The sequence below is a fragment of the Peromyscus leucopus genome, chromosome 14 (assembly GCF_004664715.2).
Source record: "Peromyscus leucopus breed LL Stock chromosome 14, UCI_PerLeu_2.1, whole genome shotgun sequence".
In the NCBI taxonomy this organism is placed as follows: domain Eukaryota; kingdom Metazoa; phylum Chordata; class Mammalia; order Rodentia; family Cricetidae; genus Peromyscus; species Peromyscus leucopus.
This window is the reverse complement of record NC_051075.1, coordinates 80290298-80306670: the sequence shown is the minus strand read 5'-3', so window position 1 is coordinate 80306670 and position 16373 is coordinate 80290298. Positions and strand designations below refer to the sequence as shown.

General features: G+C 49.2%; 1 protein-coding gene across 1 annotated transcript; it reads right to left on the bottom strand.

Moving 5' to 3' along the window:
• Positions 1-493: 493 nt before the first annotated feature.
• Tex22 (testis expressed 22) lies at positions 494-16313 on the bottom strand. The gene is made up of 2 exons (XM_028883680.2): positions 15377-16313; positions 494-921 (listed from the first exon to the last, which is right to left on the bottom strand). Exons 1-2 carry the CDS (start codon positions 15560-15562, stop codon positions 598-600), a joined length of 510 nt encoding a protein of 169 aa, XP_028739513.1. The 5' UTR covers positions 15563-16313; the 3' UTR covers positions 494-597.
• Positions 16314-16373: the final 60 nt, after the last annotated feature.

The following is a 16373-nucleotide window of genomic DNA, read 5'->3' as shown; positions in this document are numbered from 1 at the left end:
CCTCATAGGTCCCTATCCCTGAGCTGCCCCCACCAAAGTCTTATCCTAGGTCACACGTCCCCTTTGGGCCTTGGAGCTAGATCCCATGGGTCCCAAATGGTTCGTGACGTGAGAACCCCACTGGAGGAACTGGATGTGGCAGGGATCTCACCACCTCCTCGGGCAGCTGCTCAGTCACAGGGCTAGCAAAGCGGTGGGTCACGAGCCAGGGTCTGGGAGGCCATCTGGCCTCCTCAGAGGCCCGTCAGCGCTGGTCACCATTGTGCCCCACAGAGCAAGGGGCTCTTTGGGAAAGCCGCCCCTGACTCTCCTTTCCGCGGCTCTCCCACAGTTCCCAACAAGGTTCCCAGGAGGGGCAGCTCTCCCGAGTCCTGAGACCTTTGTCCTTACCTGTTTGTCCTCTGTGGGTGGGTCATGCCCACAGTGGGACACTGTGGAGGGTACTCGGAGTACAGAAGTCATGCTCCACCACAAAGAAAGGCACTGGACAACATACGCTGGGCTAATCAGGGGTCCTTCTTAGGAGAAAGGTGACCTCGAGGTCTGGGCCTCAAAATTCTCGCTCTGCCAGAGGGGAGTGCTCTGGGCCAAGAAGTCCTAGGAGGCCCTGGGGTACATGGTGGGTTCCAGTGGATAGGGTAGGAGTACATCCCTGTCCACACCCTCGGATATCAGCTGGGCCACCATCTGCACAATATCCTGTGAGGGATCAACCGTGGCTTCGGGGACCTGGTTGGGAGAGGTGGTGGGGGCAGGCCCTGTCAGTGGGGAGGGTACAGTCTGCAGGCCCAGCTTGTCTCTAGATAGGGCTCTGGCTGTGTTTGTCCTGTTGGGCGTACGCATCATGGCCAGACGCCTACGCTCTTCGATGCTGACATTCCAGCGGCTACCTCGGCTCCTGCGCTTGGGAGGCTCAGACACCTGCAGGGACAGAGTGCATGGTCACCTCCTCCAGACTCGGGTCCTCATAGCTGTGCAGCAAGCACTTTACCAACTGAGCTGTGTCCCCGGCCCCCATCGGTTTATCTTTGAGACAGGGTCTCACTATGAAACCCAGGTTGGTCTGACTCCCTCACTCTGCTTCAGGAAGCGGTCCCTGGTGGGGAAGGCAGTGCCCTGACACGTAGTCCTGTGTGCACAACACTCTCACACCAGCCTGCCTGAGCACTTCACGTGAGGTGTTCATGAGTACTGTTATATCTGTCCCCGGACTGTGCAGGTACTATGGTGGGTGCTGGCAAAGTACTCCAAGGTGGAGGGTGGGGCTGGGCCCACGGGCATAACAAAGCTAACCTGTTGTGTGCCCCCAAAAAGTTGGGTCTCAAAGATCAACCCCAGGCATCCTTCCTCCCTAAGAGGAGTATAAAGTGATCCTAAAGACTGGGTTTGGTTAGCAAAACCAAAACCAAAACAAAAAAACAAACAAACAAAAAATGTGGTGACTTGCAAGAGAGCTGGCGTCGGCTTGTAGGTAAAGCCCACGTATAACAGCTACAGGATGCCCCTCCCTAGGCAAATGGTCTGTGGAAGTCCCTCCAGACTGCCCATTTAGGAGACACACCTAGCGACCTTCTGGATAGAGGGCTAACTGTAGGGATGAGACCATTCCAAGTGAAAGACCTCCTTACTCAAAAAATCTGGAAAGAATTAACGCACAACGACGCGATGGTTCCATTTCTGGGTACAGACCCAGGAGAAAGCAAAGCCTGGATGTGCACACCCACATCCACAGCAGCTTCAGTCACTTCCAAAACACAGAAGCAATCGTGTGCTGTGAAGGGGTGGACTCACCCAGACAATGGAGCGTTATTGACTCTAAAAAATCATGAGGGCAATTGGGGCATCGGGCTCAGCAGTAAGTGCATTCTGCTCTTGCAGAGGACCTGGGATCAGTTCCTAGCTCACATCAGGCAACTCACAACTACCTGTAACACCAATTGAAAGAGCTCTGACACCCTTCGGCTTCTGTGGGCACCTGCATGCACATGGTGCACATCAATTCACATGTATATACATACATATAAATTTTTAAAAATTAAAATTTTTTAAAAATTTAAATTTAAAAATTAAAAAAAAAGGCACATGCTGTTGTGTGGGTGAATGTGAACCCAGAGGGCGCTGCTTGGTGAAACAGCAGCCGCCAAAGCACATGTTCCTCAACTGCTATGATCCTGCTGGTCTAGGACTTGTCAAACTCAAACTCACCGAGAGAGAAAGTAGAATGGTGCCTCTGGGGACTGGAGAAGGAAAGGGAGCTGCTTCGTGGAGGTAATGCAGGTTCTGAGGGTGGAAAAGCCCTGGAGAGCTGTCTCACAACAATGAGAATATACTCAGCAAGAGGCCAGGCAGGCTCCGTGACAGAACACACACTGAGCATGTGCATGACCTTGGGTCCATCACTAGAACCCACACCAACACACACACACACACACACACACACACACACACACACACACACACACACACAAAGTGGCCTTGATGGCAAAAATATGAGGGGGGGAAAAAAGCGAAAATTTGACTCCAAGACATATACTGGGAGAAGATACAGAGAAACACAGGAGATGATGGTCTGCAAGCCAAAAAGGACCCCTGCAGGTCCTCATGCAGCCCTCAGAAGCCAGTCTTCAGGATTTGTGTTCCACCAAACCCACAGGACAGGGCCTCCCCTTCACAGTGCTGGAGCAGGAGGAAGGCCTCAGGGGAAGGGTTAGGGCCTTAGCTCATCAGAAAGGGACCCACAGAGCCCACTCATGCCCCACACATTAAAACACAGGGAAGGCATCTTCTGTGATCCAAGAAATGGGCTCTCTCCAGACCTGGATCTGTGAGGGGCTTGGCCTTGACCTGCCAGCCTCTAGAACTGAAAGGCATCATTTCCATACTGCCTAAGCTACAGCTGTTTGCTCTGGCAACACCAAAAGGGGACCATCACCGCTTCTGATTCCTTCTCGTTGGAGACCTCTGGTTTCAGAAGCGTAAGGCACCACATTCCTGTTGTTTAACTCGGAAAGAAAGGAAGGAAGGAAGGAAGGAAGGAAGGAAGGAAGGAAGGAAGGAAGGAAGGAAGGAAGGAAGAAAGAAAGAAAGAAAGAAAGAAAGAAAGAAAGAAAGAAAGAAAGAGAGAGAGGTGGAAGTCCACAGCTCCTCATCCCATCCTGCAGCCTAGCTTACTCTGTTTTCCCTAGCCCAGTCCAGAGAAGTTCTTCTCTGTTGAAAACCAGAGGCCTGTAGCCACTGAAAGCCAGATGCCTGCCTGACCACACCACAGCAAAGTCGTCTGCTACCAAAGGCCATCTGGACACCTCCACACGCAAAGTCACCAGTGTCACAAGCCTAAGGAGAAGAGCAGGACGGAGCCACGAGCTGGCTGAGAAACAAGAGAGAGAGCCCAGGTCTGTACTAACACTGTGGCCTTTGGATGTAGGAGACAGGCCATGGATGAAACCAGAGCAGAAGCATGTGGAGAGGGGCCATCCAGAGGACAAGAATGACCTTGGACATGGCAAGTGTGACTTGGCAAGATGGATGCTCAGTGGGAGGCTCGTCTGGAGCTGTTCCTACTCTCAACCCACTTTGCGTGGCAGGACTGCACCTCTCTCTCTTGTAGCACTGTGCGGTCACAGTACTTCTTGCTGGAGTAGCTTCTGCTCTGCTGATGACACCCGCTGGAGGCATATGCACTCTACACGTGACACACAGACACGAGGCCACATGCTATGCCCCTTGTGTTTATGCAGCAGCCTCAAGAAAGGCAGGGACAGAAGACCTTTGACAGTGAGAGGCACACGCAGGACAATCAACCTAGCCACTTCTGACCAAGAAATGGGAAAATGTAAGTTCAGAATTCATTTGGAGATACTCGTTACACAGCATCACTACCACAAGTACTAACTAACTGACATAGGATTGAAAGCAAAGCACCACTGCAAAGATGTACCTAGGAAGCCACGAGAAAGCCAGAGAATCATTCCTGTTGGATCAACTTGCGGTGAATAAAACAAGAAAGAGAAAAGAAAGACACATACACATGAACATGCACACATTCTGTCCCCAGAGATGGAGGAGGCAGCCTTAGAAGAAAATACGATGCTGACATTTCAGAACACTGGCAAGAGGGAAAAGATCTTAAAAATTTTTGAAAATGAAGCTGGAGAGATGGCTCAGTGGTTAAGAGCACTTCCGTTCAGTTCCCAGTACCCACACAGTGGCTCACAACTGTCAACGCCAGTTCCAGCAGATCCAAAGTTTTCTTCCGGCCTCCACAGGCACCAGGCACGCACATGGTGCACAGACATATATGCAGGCGAAAACATTCATACGTATAAAATACATAAGTCTTAAAAAAAAAAAAAAAAAAAAAAAAAAACCTCTCAAAGATAAAAACGGCACAGGGGTGGTGCTACATACAGATGCCTAGCGACACACAGAAAAACCAGAGCATGCACGGAGAAGCAGAAGCCTGCATGGTCTATGGCTTTACACAGTCGCACTGGAAGCTGATAGGGAGAGGCCTTAAAAGGCCTGAAAAAAATTCTCTCCTAGAGTTTTTACCTAACCAAAGTGCTGTACAAGTATGCAAAGTCATTTCCACACCTTTGAGTCTCTAAAGCCCCTTCCCCCCCAAAAAAAAGTCAACATCCTCTAAATCCTTGTGAATGAAGTGGCTAGATGGTATGCTCTGGGAGTAAACAGAGAAAGAGAAAAACCAAGGGCTAAGGAAACAAGGAATCCTGAGATAGACAAGGAAGGCCTTCACGGGGCCCTGAAGACAGCAGACCAGCCGGAACAGGAAACCCAGGACAACCAGGAGAGAATGGAGCTTTCAGATGATCTGACGTACCTCTCAGTACCTAGAGCCATAGATGTGGCTCATAGAAGGTTCTGTAAAGGAGAGTTAATTCAATTATTGTCTCCAAGGAAAAGCAAAAGGCTGAAGGAGAAAAGCAGCAGCAGTAGGCTGGAGAGACAGCTCAGCTGTGGTTAACAGCACTTGTTGCTCTTGCAGAGGACCCAGGATCGATCCCTGGCACCCACATGCTGGCTCACGACCATCCACAACCCCAATTCCAGGGATCCGACAGGCACACATGCAGTGCACACACACCACGCTAGCAAGACAGTCATATACATAAAGTAAAAGAAATCTGAAGAAGGAGGAGGAGGGGGGAGAAGGCCAGGTGTGCTGGCGCACACCTGTAATCCCAGCACTCAGGAAGCAGACGCTAAAGGATCTCTGTGCATTTGAGGCCAGCCTGGTCTACAGAATGAGTTTCAGGACAGCCAGGGCTGTTACACAGAGAAATCTTGTCTCGAAAAAACAAACAAATAATTTATTTTAAAGAAGAAAAGGAACATTACTGTGTCCACGCCTTAGCTGTGGCGACACTGCCACTGCCATCCTATAGTTGGACACTGGAGCCAAGCATGCCAGCGCGTGCCTGCAACCCCAGCATATGGGACACAGAGACAAGAGGATCTCTCTGAGTGCCAGGCCAGCTAGGGCTGCCTAGTGAGACCTTGTCTCAGGAAAAAAAAAAAAAAATCCAACTATTGCTGGAAGCAAATCTAAGAAGCCCGATTGGAGGCTGAGGGCAGGGCACTGTGGGTAATGGCATATGAGGGCCTGAGGTCAGAGCCCCAGCGTGGAGGTAAACACCAGGTTCAGCAGTAACTGGAGAGATGGAAACAGGAGACTATCTGGGACTTGCTAGCTGTCTGCCTGGCAGAATTGGTGAGCTATCTGTGTTCAGTTGCAAACTGTTTCAAGAAATAAGGTAGAGAACAAAGAGGAAAACATCTGGCACTGGCCTCTGGCCTATGTACACACATATACATACCAAAAAAAACACATTTGCATACATACACAAACATGCACATACACACACACCCATACACACAAACACATATACATGCACCAACACCCATAAACATGCACATACACAAACATGTACACATACATACACACAAAGAAATGCACACACATGCATATATACACACACACATAAACACACATATACATATATACATAAACAGGTACCCACAGATGCATGCATACATATACACACACACACACATAAACGAAATGAGTATAATATAACTCCTTGGAAAAATGGGGAGAGAGAACCGGTGGAAGGTAGGACACCAAATCCTCAATTTATATGGCAGAAAATGAGCAGACGCTAAAATGCAGGAGTAGGAGGAAGCAGCATTAACTTCATGTGCACATTGGTGAGACCATCGTCTACAGCACTGACAGCAAGCAAGGCTTTGGGATTACCGCCCAATAGCATGCATGCATGTTTTAAGAACAGCAGCACAAAAAATGTAAAGATAAAGATATAAGTAACTGACGTAGGAGAATATGTCCAGAACTCTTACCCATGTCCTCACCAAACAGATGGAACATTCACACAAGTTGGACATGATCTATGCCACAAGCAAAATGGACCCATACCAGGTCCCCAGAGCTCACAATTTTGAGTGCACAGAACAACACTACCTACTGGAACTACCTACTGGAGATAACACACGCCTATCAAAATGGGCACGCTTTTCTATTCCAACACGTGAGGATGAAAGTTGAGACTGAAATGCATATTTATTCAAATAGAACCAGAGCGTCAGAGTGTGGCCAGAACTGCCCCGCCCCCAGGGCAATCCACAGCTTAAATTCACCATTGGAAGAAAGCCCTTTAGTCCCAGCACTTGGAAGGCAGAAGAAGGCAGATCTCTGTGAGTTCCAGGCCAGGCAGGCAGCTAGGGCTACATAGAAAGATCTGTCTCGAAAATCAAAGAAGGAGGAGGAGGATGACAACGACAAGTCGGGGGTGAGGTGGGGGATGTTGGAGGCAGAGGCAGGTGGATCTCTGAGGTCAAGGCCAGCCTGGTCTACAGAGCAAATTCCAGGACAGCTAGGGCTACACAGTGAAATCCTGTCTCAATAAAACAAAAAAAGTGGGAAAAAGGATTTTAAGGACTGTGGAGCGATGGCTCATCAGTTACTCATCACATACTGCTCTTCCAGAGGACCCGGGTTTGATTCCCAGCACCCATACGATGGCTCACAACCATCTGTAACTCCAGCTCCAGGGACTGAACACTTTCTTCTGGCCTCTATGGGCACCAATCATGCATGAACTTACATGCAGACCAAATACCTATACACATAAAATAAATTTAAAAACTCATAATGACTTATCTTTTTTTTTTTTTTACTTGCTTGTTTATTATATATACAGCATGTATAACTACAGGCCAGAAGAGGGCACCAGATCCTATTACAGATGGTTGTGAGCTGTCATGTGGTTGCTGGGAATTGAACTCAGGACCTCTGGAAGAGCAGTCAGTGCTCTTAACCTCTGAGCCATCTCTCCAGCCCATGACTTATCTTATACCTACAGATCATCAGTGAATCTTCGACCCTCATCAGAAAAATGTCTTCTTGCAGTCGATAGCAATTAACAGAGATCCACGAGTGCTCAGCCCTAAATGGACATCTATATCACATCTATCCCCTCAAAGGCTCAGAAATCTTTGAGGGAAAGAGAACAGAAAGATTTTAAGAAGCAGAGGTGGTGGATGACTTCAAGGACACAGTGGTTTTTTTGTTTTGTTTTGTTTTGTTTTGTTTTGACACAATAGAGCAGGTACACAGAAGAACCCACAGTGAATTTGACAGAATGCACAAGCTCCAGCCAGACAAAAGCCCAGTGTGGAGGGGAAGAGGACACACGTCCCTCCCTTAGCAGAGGAGCTATTAGCATTTCAGAGCTACTAGGTGAGGTAACATTCGTTCTCTCTGCGTGACCGCTGGTAGGCTAACCACACTGCATGGCAAGTCCCAGACCCAAAAATAGCTGGGCAACCCAAATGAGGCTTGATGAGTTAAAAATTACAAGAGGACATAAAGGTGATCGGGCAGAGAGGTGGGCTGGGTCAGGGAGGAGTTGGGGTGTGTGTGACTATGATAAAACACATAGCTGTTTTTTGAGACAGGGTTTCTCTGGGTAGCCCTGGCTGTCTTGACTGGCAATGTAGACCAGGCTGGCCTTGATCTCTCAGAGAGCTGCCTGCCTCCCCAGTGCTGGGATTAATGGTGTGCACCACCATACCAGGCCCAGTCAAAATACACTGTATAAAGTCTTCAAGGGATTAATAAAATTTGTGTTTTGATTTTGTGTTTTGAGACAAGGTCTTTCTATGTAGCCCTGGCTGTCCTTGAACTCACTAGATAGACCAAGCAGACCTCAAAATCACAGAGAGCAGAATTAATAAAAAAATTCTTGTTGTTGTTGGTTTTTGAGGCAGGGTTTCTCTGTGTAGCCCTGGCTGTCCTTGAACTCTCTATGTACATCAGGCTGGCCTCAAACTCACAGAGATACACCTGCCTCTGCTTCCCCAGTGTTGGGATTAAAGATGTACGCCACTACCAGAGGGCCAAAAAACATTTTTTTTTTTTGAGACAGTTCCTTTGTATATCCCTGGCTATCCTGGAACTAGCTCTGTAGACCAGGCTGGTCTCAGACTCACAGAGATCCACCTGCTTCTGCCTCCTGAGTGCTGAGATTAATGGTGTGTGCTACCACCACCAGGCCAGAAAAAAAAAATTAAAGAAAAATGTTCTAAACTCATATACTCTGGCCAAACAATTACATACTTAAGAATTTAACCTGAGTCAGGTTTGGTGGTGCACACCTTTAACCCAGCACTCAGGAGGCAGAGGCACATGGATTCCTGAGTACCAGGACAGTTATGACTATACCTGTTTCAGAAAACAAAACAAAAACAAAAGCAACAAAACAACCCAAGAATTTCACCTAGGGGCTGGAGAGATGGCTCAGCAATTAAGAGCCCTCGCTGTCCTTGCAGAGGATACAGTTTCCATTCCCAGCACCTCAGGTAGTTCACAGTCTGTAACTACAGTTCCATGGGACTCAATGCCCTCCTCTGGTCTTGAGGGCACCAGACATGCATGTGGTACACAGACATACATGCATACAAAACATCCATACACATAAAATAAAAATAAAATTTAAATTAATTAATAAAAAATGGCATTAGGAAAGACAAGTGAATAAAGTTAAAAGAAAAAAACAGTGGGCAACATTCACAAACAGGTTCTTGGAAAAACCAACTGACAGAAACTCTTCCCTTAGATGTTGTGGGTCCCAGCCACAGCCATTGCCATTATTTCTACCAATGTAGTCACACTCGGTATTTATTCAAGTGGGGTTTGTTTGTTTTGGAACTGAAAGCCAGACTTCACCCACTTTCTTTTTCTCCATGTTTGGTGTGTGGTGCTGGAGAGCAAACGCAGACCTTGTGTGTGCAAGGCAAATGCTCTACCAGTGAGCTACATTTCCAGCCCACCACTCAAGGTAAAAAACAAAAAATATGAGTGTCTGCTTACATGTATGTATGTGCATCACATGTATGTGTGCTGGCAGATGCCAGAGAGGATATCAGAACTCTTGGAACCGGAGTTATAAAAGGGTACATGTGGGTGCTGGGAACTAAACCCAGGTCCACTGCAACAGCTTCAAGTGCTCTTAACTACCAAGCTGTCTCTCCAGCCCCCTTCCACTCAACTTTTGAGAAAGTTTTCTCATTGCTGTTTTGTTTTGTAGACAGAATTTTTTTGACGTGTAGCTGAGACTGGTCCTGAACTCACAATCCTGCCTCAGCATCCAAATGCGGGAACTACAGGTAGGGGATGCTATGTTGGTTTCTCATTTTTAACCATCTCTTCATAGATTCCTGTTAGTAAATATTTCAATGATATAAACATTTATAAGCATTTCTTCCAGACCATCATTTAACATTTCCACCTCTTGCTTGCCCTGTACTCTTTAAACCTGTTGGGCTTTTCCTTCAGGATTTTATGTTTGGATTAAGAAAAGCGGTTCTCATTTGGGATTCTAAATACAGATTCTTCCAAAGCAACTTTCGGTTTGAGTTCAGGACGTTGCACATGGGTGTTGAGAGGCAGGGCTGTATTCCACTGTGCTGTAAACGGCCAGCCAATCACTCCAGTACTATTTGCTGCAAACCTTTTACTTCTGCTTTGAAATTCCATAGTAAGCAGAAAGTAGCCCCCTAGATTTACTCAGAGGTCAACTTCTCGGCATTTGTCCTGGATGGAAGGTACATCTGCCCAAGTCCTGATTCCACATCATCTTTTTGTGCTAGAGCCTAGAGCTGATAAAGCCTTGCTCGTTTTTGTCTTTGTCTTTGTGTTTTGTTTGTTTGTTTGTTTGTTTGTTTTAATGCTGCATGGCTCAAAGTAAAGCTTTGAAAATACCTTTGCCTTTCAGATTATACATTAATAGACATGTCAGCAACAGATTGCTTACATGTGCTTTTTGTTTTGTTTTGTTTTGTTTTTTGAGACAGGGTCTCATTGTGTAGCCCTAGGTGGCCTAGAACCCACCTTCCACTTACCTGTGTAAGTGGGGCAGTGAGCTTGCCTTGGATTCTGATGGTCTTCCCTTCAGTTTGTCCTCCACTCCCTTCCTTCTCATGTGTCCTCAGATACCCCTTCCTTCTCATGTGTTCTGAGATAGCCCCTTCCTTCTCATGTGTCCTCAGATACCCCTTCCTTCTCATGTGTTCTGAGATACCCCCTTCCTTTTCATGTGTCCTCAGATACCCCTTCCTTCTCATGTGTTCTGAGATACCCCCTTCCTTCTCATGTGTCCTCAGATACCCCCTTCCTTCTCATGTTCTGAGATACCCCCTTCCTTCTCATGTATCCTCAGATACCCCCTTCTTTCTCATGTGTTCTGAGATACCCCCTTCCTTCTCATGTGTTCTGAGATACCCCTTCCTTCTCATGTGTTCTGAGATAGCCCCTTCCTTCTCATGTGTTCTGGGATACCCCCTTCCTTCTCATGTATACTCAGATACCCCCTTCCTTCTTATGTGTTCTGAGATACTCTATGGTTCTTTGAGGTGTGTTCTCAGAACTGAGATAAGAGTCTCTGATGGGAAAATTCTTTCTATCACTTTATTTTTCTTTATGTCAGAGATTTTTTTTTTAACCAGGCATAAAATTGAAAGTCGACTGCTGGGCTGGAGAAACGGCTCAGTAGCTAAGCGTGCTGACTGCTGCTCTTCCAGAGGATCCCATCGGGTTCCCAGCACCTGTATGGCAGCTGACAACATCCTGCACCTCCAGCTCCAGAGAAATCTAACACTCTCCTCTGCCTCTTCGGGCCCCTGCATGCCATGGTACACAGACTCATACAGGTGCATGTACATTCACATAAACATAATTTTTTAAAAGGTGGCTGTTAGGCTGGAGTGTAGTGGCATCTGGGATGCTAGTATCTGGAAAGCTGAGGCCTAAGGACTTCAAATGATTTCAAGGCCAACCTGGGCTTGAGAGCCTATCTCAAAAAACCAAATAGAAGAAAACGTCAACTATTTCCTATCAGCACACACGAGCCACCGTGCTCTGTAATGAGCTTCGGCAGCAATGCGTGAGGTGGCCCTGTGAGTGTCGGTACCTCTCAGACCTTCATCTTGGCATTCCGCACTTCCACCGTGATGATGTACAGTAGATGATCCTTCCATTCATTCTGCTTGGGCCCTACCTACAGACTTTGGTTTTTTGAGACAGGTTTCTCTGTGTAACAGCTCTGGCTGTCCTAAAATGTACTCCGTAGGCTGGCCTCGAACTCAGAGATCTGGCTGCCGCTGCCTCCCAAGTGCTGGGATTAAAGGTGTGCACCACCACCGCCTGGCCAAGGGCCCTACATTACTGTATATGACAGCTAGCCCCTGGTGACCATACTCCTGTTACCCCTCAACTCTCTCTCACGCACCAAGTAGGAATGACTAGTGTGATCTCCTCCACAAAAACAAACAAACAAACAAACAAACAAACTACATGGAAACGTTGGGACGTGACTCCCAGGCTAGAATGCAAATGTCTTAGCAACTTCTACCCTGTCCCTTCCCACTCTCTCACGGGGGAAGCCAGTGCTTGGCTGCCTTCCTGAGGCTACTCACCTATCCTGGGGAGATCTCCACCCAAGAGCTATCCTGTGGTAAGGGTCTATGGGCTCCCAAGGCCCCCCCACTCTTCACTACCTACCATTGACTTCCTGTGGGTGGGAGCTACTGCAGAGGCAGCTTCTGACTTCCTGCTTTCAGAGTACTGTGGTCGACCGACCCCTCGGCCGTCACCTCCTGAGACTCAAGCAAAGCACCTGCCCTACAGTCTGTAATTTCTGAACTCATGAGGTAGAGGCAGGAGGATCAGGAGTTCAAGGTTATAGTTGGCTTAAATAGCAAGTTCAAAACCAGCCTGGGCTACATGAGACCTTGTTTCAAAAACCCAAAACCAATGTCCCCTCCCCATAGGAATACCACTTAAATCATTTTGGGGGCAAACTGGCAGGTTTAAATCACTATATATTAGCCAGCAGTGGTGCCCACACCTTTAATCCCAACACTCGGGAGACAGAAGCAGGTGAATCTCTGTGAGTTCAACGCCAGCCTGGACTGCAGAGTGAGATCCAGGGCAGCCAGGGCTACACAGTGAAACCTTGTCTTGAAAAACCAAAACCAGGTCGGGTGGTGGTGGCGCATGCCTTTAATCCCAGCACTCGGGAGGCAGAGGCAGGCGGTTCTCTGTGAGTTCGAGGCCAGCCTGGGCTACATAGTGAGTTCCAGGAAAGGCGCCAAAGCTACACAGAGAAACCCCGTCTTGAAAAACAAAAAGCCAAACCAACAAACAAAAATTATATATGTCCACACAGTAATAGGATCTGGTTCCACAGAAGATCTTGGTGTTATCTGGCAAAACTCTTGGTGTTCCTCGAAATAAATAACCTAAAGGACCTCATAATTTCTATTGCTAAAGTGAATGGGAACTTTGCATGATATTTTCTAATTTAGTGTATTGAAACAAGTAAGTTACAATAGTCATATAACCAACCTTTGTCTTTTATTTTTGAGCTGCTTTATGTGGATTTTCTAGACAGACAATATATTGCTGCCAATAGCGATTGTTTTCTTCCTATCTGGCTATAAGCTATCCTTTTTCCTTGACTATGGCGAAGCCTTACATATGAATTCCCATCTCCTAGGTTGAAGCTAGCCCAGCTATTCTTATTTTTCTATATGCAGTTAACTGTAAGACAAGAAAAATGTAGGGTATATTATTATTATTATTATTATTATTATTATTAGTTTTGAAGCAAGGTATTATTATGTAGCCCTGGCTGGCCTGGAAGTCTCTATGTACACCAGGCTGAACTTGAACTCGGAGAGATCTGCCTGCCTCTGCTTCCCACGTGCTGGGAAGCTGTGCACCACTGTGCCTGGCAACATGTAGCATTTTTAGTGATATCCTGAGTTAGGAACCGCCTTGGAGAGAACCCATGGAATCTGACATTGCTCTCCAGAACAGAGTATCTCTCCTATCATTGAGTCTTTGTAATTCTTTGGGGGAGGGTGGGTAAAGTTCATCTCAAGTAGGTTTTGCATATTTCCTGAGTTTTTCCTGCTGTCATGAGAAGGGAGGACTATCTTCTTGCTGATCCTGTCTGCTGTTGTGGCTATAGAGGCTACTGACTTCTGAACACCATACTGGCTAAGATTCCAGAAGACTCTTTTGGACTAACCAGGACAATCACGGGGTCTCCACGTGAGGCTGGTTTTGCATGTCTGGTGCTCCTTGGCTAGCCACTCACAGTTTCAGAGGCGGGTGAGGTGAGGAAGGTGTCCCTTATGTGGCTCAGCCTAGAGCCACCCCAAGCCTCCTGCCTGCTCCTCTCCAGTGTTGACAGCATGCTGGCCAGATGGTCGGGAAGAACTGTACTGTGGCTGAACTGGATGCCTAAGGACCCTCTGCTAGGAAGGCTTTCTCCAACCCTCCCCTCAGCCGAAGGTCCCTGCACTCTATGAGGCACCGTGTGTGGCGCTGTGGGCTGATGAAGACTCTGAGGGCTCGGCTGGGAAGGGAGGGACCAAGGACTATGTTAGCCAGGCCAGGAGCTCTGTGGGAGGCGACACGAGACAGAGCCCGCCCGCCGAGGGAAGACCCAGAGGAAGCAGTCTATACCAAGGGCGAGAACTTGACACAGGACAAGGTTAGGGAACGCAGCCTGGACATCCTTCAAGGCCAGAGCCACTAGCAGGGCCTGAGAACTGTGGAAGAAGGAGGCAGAGGAACTTCAAATTGGAGCTGACCTTTTTCCAAAAGGAGCCAAGGCGTGGCAGACACTGAAGTGACTCTCGGTCCCCAACCTGGAGCCTGGTGTCCCTTCAGCCATAGGACCCTGCTCTTCCCCATTATCTCACCAGTATAAAATCGCTGCAGCTGCCCTCATCCTGGGCAAACCACACCCAACAGATGACACTTTAGTCTCTTCACAATCTAGAATGTCCTGGGTGAGACCCTGGCCTCATGAAAGCTGAGGGGTCTATTGGTTAGCATTGTAGAGGTCAGGTCTTGGCACTTGTAACCTTTGTAGGGGCCTCAAGGCACTGGGTCCCGGGGGGACATGCTGAGGAAGTCATGGGGTAGTCATGCAGGTGACCCTGGGACCCCACTCTTTGCATTGTTGCTAGTTTTTTGAAACAGTGTTTTGTTATACAGCTCAGCCTGGCCTTGAACTTGCAATGCTCCCACCCCACCTCTTCAGTGTGTGAACCATGACACCAAGCTTGGGAGCCTGCCTTCTTTACCCGCCTGACCTTTTACCTCGGCACGCACATGGGCAGGCAAACATACACTTCAGTGCCTGGCTCCTGGCTGGTTACACCACCCAAGCACCGGGGCGTGAGTTTTGCCATAGTCTTGAGTGATGTGGTTTAGCTTTGAACTCTTTCTCAGTGGAAACTATACTGCAGATGGTATGGTATCCTCTGCCCGGGGAGTGCCCTAGGGGTCTGCACAGTCGGGCCTGTTTCTCTTCCCTCTGGGCCGAATACCCAGCGCCTGCTGTCCGGTGACGCTGACCAGGGGTTGCTTACTGTTGGAGGCTGTGCCAAACACAGCTGCCGTGTGCGTTTCGGTGACGGCCAATACAGAGAAGACACTTGCCTGCTGTGGGGACCTCATTCCCCCTCCCACTTAGTGGTACCCTCTGGTCCAGGGTTGGGGGACACTGGGGAGGGCTGAGAGAGGTATGTGTGGCACCCTCTTCCTGACTTCAGGCAATCCCTCCTTGGTGTCCTCCAGAGGAAGCAAAAGGGGTGCAAGTCTACGTCCAAGCCTCCTCGCCGGAGTGGTTGGAGAAAGAGAGCCCTGGAAACTCTGTGTTTCTGTCAGTCCCGTCCAGGCCTCTCCCCTGGTCCCAGAGGTCCATTCTCCACGCCCCTCCCCAATCAGCGTGGGTTTTCAGAAGAGCCTCCTGCCCCTTACCCAGTCTTGGGTCTGCAGGTCCTCCTGAGGGTTGCTCTTGGTGTCTGGCTGGACGGAGGCCGCTGCAGGCCCGCGTGAGGGGGACTGTTGCGGCTGTTCTTGAGCCAGCTGCCACTGCAGCGTCTTCCTCCGGGGGCGCTGCCGCCTGCTGTCCATCTCTGCTACAGCAGGCTGCAGTTCGCACATCCAGGGCTCCGCTGCCGCGACAGACAGACGCGGAGCAAATGGCAAAGCTCTGCTAGGGCCACCTTCTGGCCAGTGACTTCCCTCCCTAGATCCTGCGGCCACTGCCCGCCACACCAGCAGTGCCCCCAGGGGCGTCAGCAGCCCAGCAGAAGTAGATGCTCCCCTTCTCTGCTCTCACCAGACCGCCTGTCAGACTTCCCCAGCCTTGCCTCGGAGGGGGTGCGTTGTCTGCTGTTCTGACAAGCTCTCAACCCTAGGATCCTGCCCTCAGCCCGCCTCCCTTCTGTCATTTCAACACCCCTACTACACACAAGGCTTGGGGCCAGCCTGAGCTCTCATTTCCCTCCCTGTCCGCGGACCTGAACTGTGGAAGTCAGTTGAGGGGCAGGGGTGAAACGTGAGGGGAGTTGGGTCACCCGCACCCACGCGGGAGTAGAGCTCGCCCCGGGGGCTTCCGGAGCGGGCTCGGTGGACACTACAAAGGGAAGGGTCAGGAGGATCCCGGACAAATGAGGCCGACTTAATGGGACCCAATTGACAACGGATCAGCCGGTGGGACCAGGCTCAGAAGGGTCTGCACGGGGAGTGGGGGGATGGATGGAGCGGCCAGGAGGACTCAGTAAAGAGGCGGTGAGCTCGGACTAATGTGAGGGCGACTCAGTGGAACCTAAGGGACCAGCCTCAGACAGCAGAGACAGAATCCTAAGAGGGGCGGAGCGGACCTGAGCTTCCGTTCTACAGACCCCGCCCTCCGCTGCTGCTTCCGCCCCTCGACGCTTGCGCCCCAGCACCCCAGCGCCCTAGCCGCGTG

Excerpts from the sequence above, each read along its gene's own strand:
- Tex22 (XM_028883680.2), bottom strand. The coding sequence starts at position 15,562 with ATGTGCGAACTGCAGCCTGCTGTAGCAGAGATGGACAGCAGGCGGCAG. Across the intron at positions 922-15,376 it reads ACCTGCAGACCCAAGACTGG|GTGTCTGAGCCTCCCAAGCG; the intron begins GTAAGGGGCAGG and ends CTGTCCCTGCAG.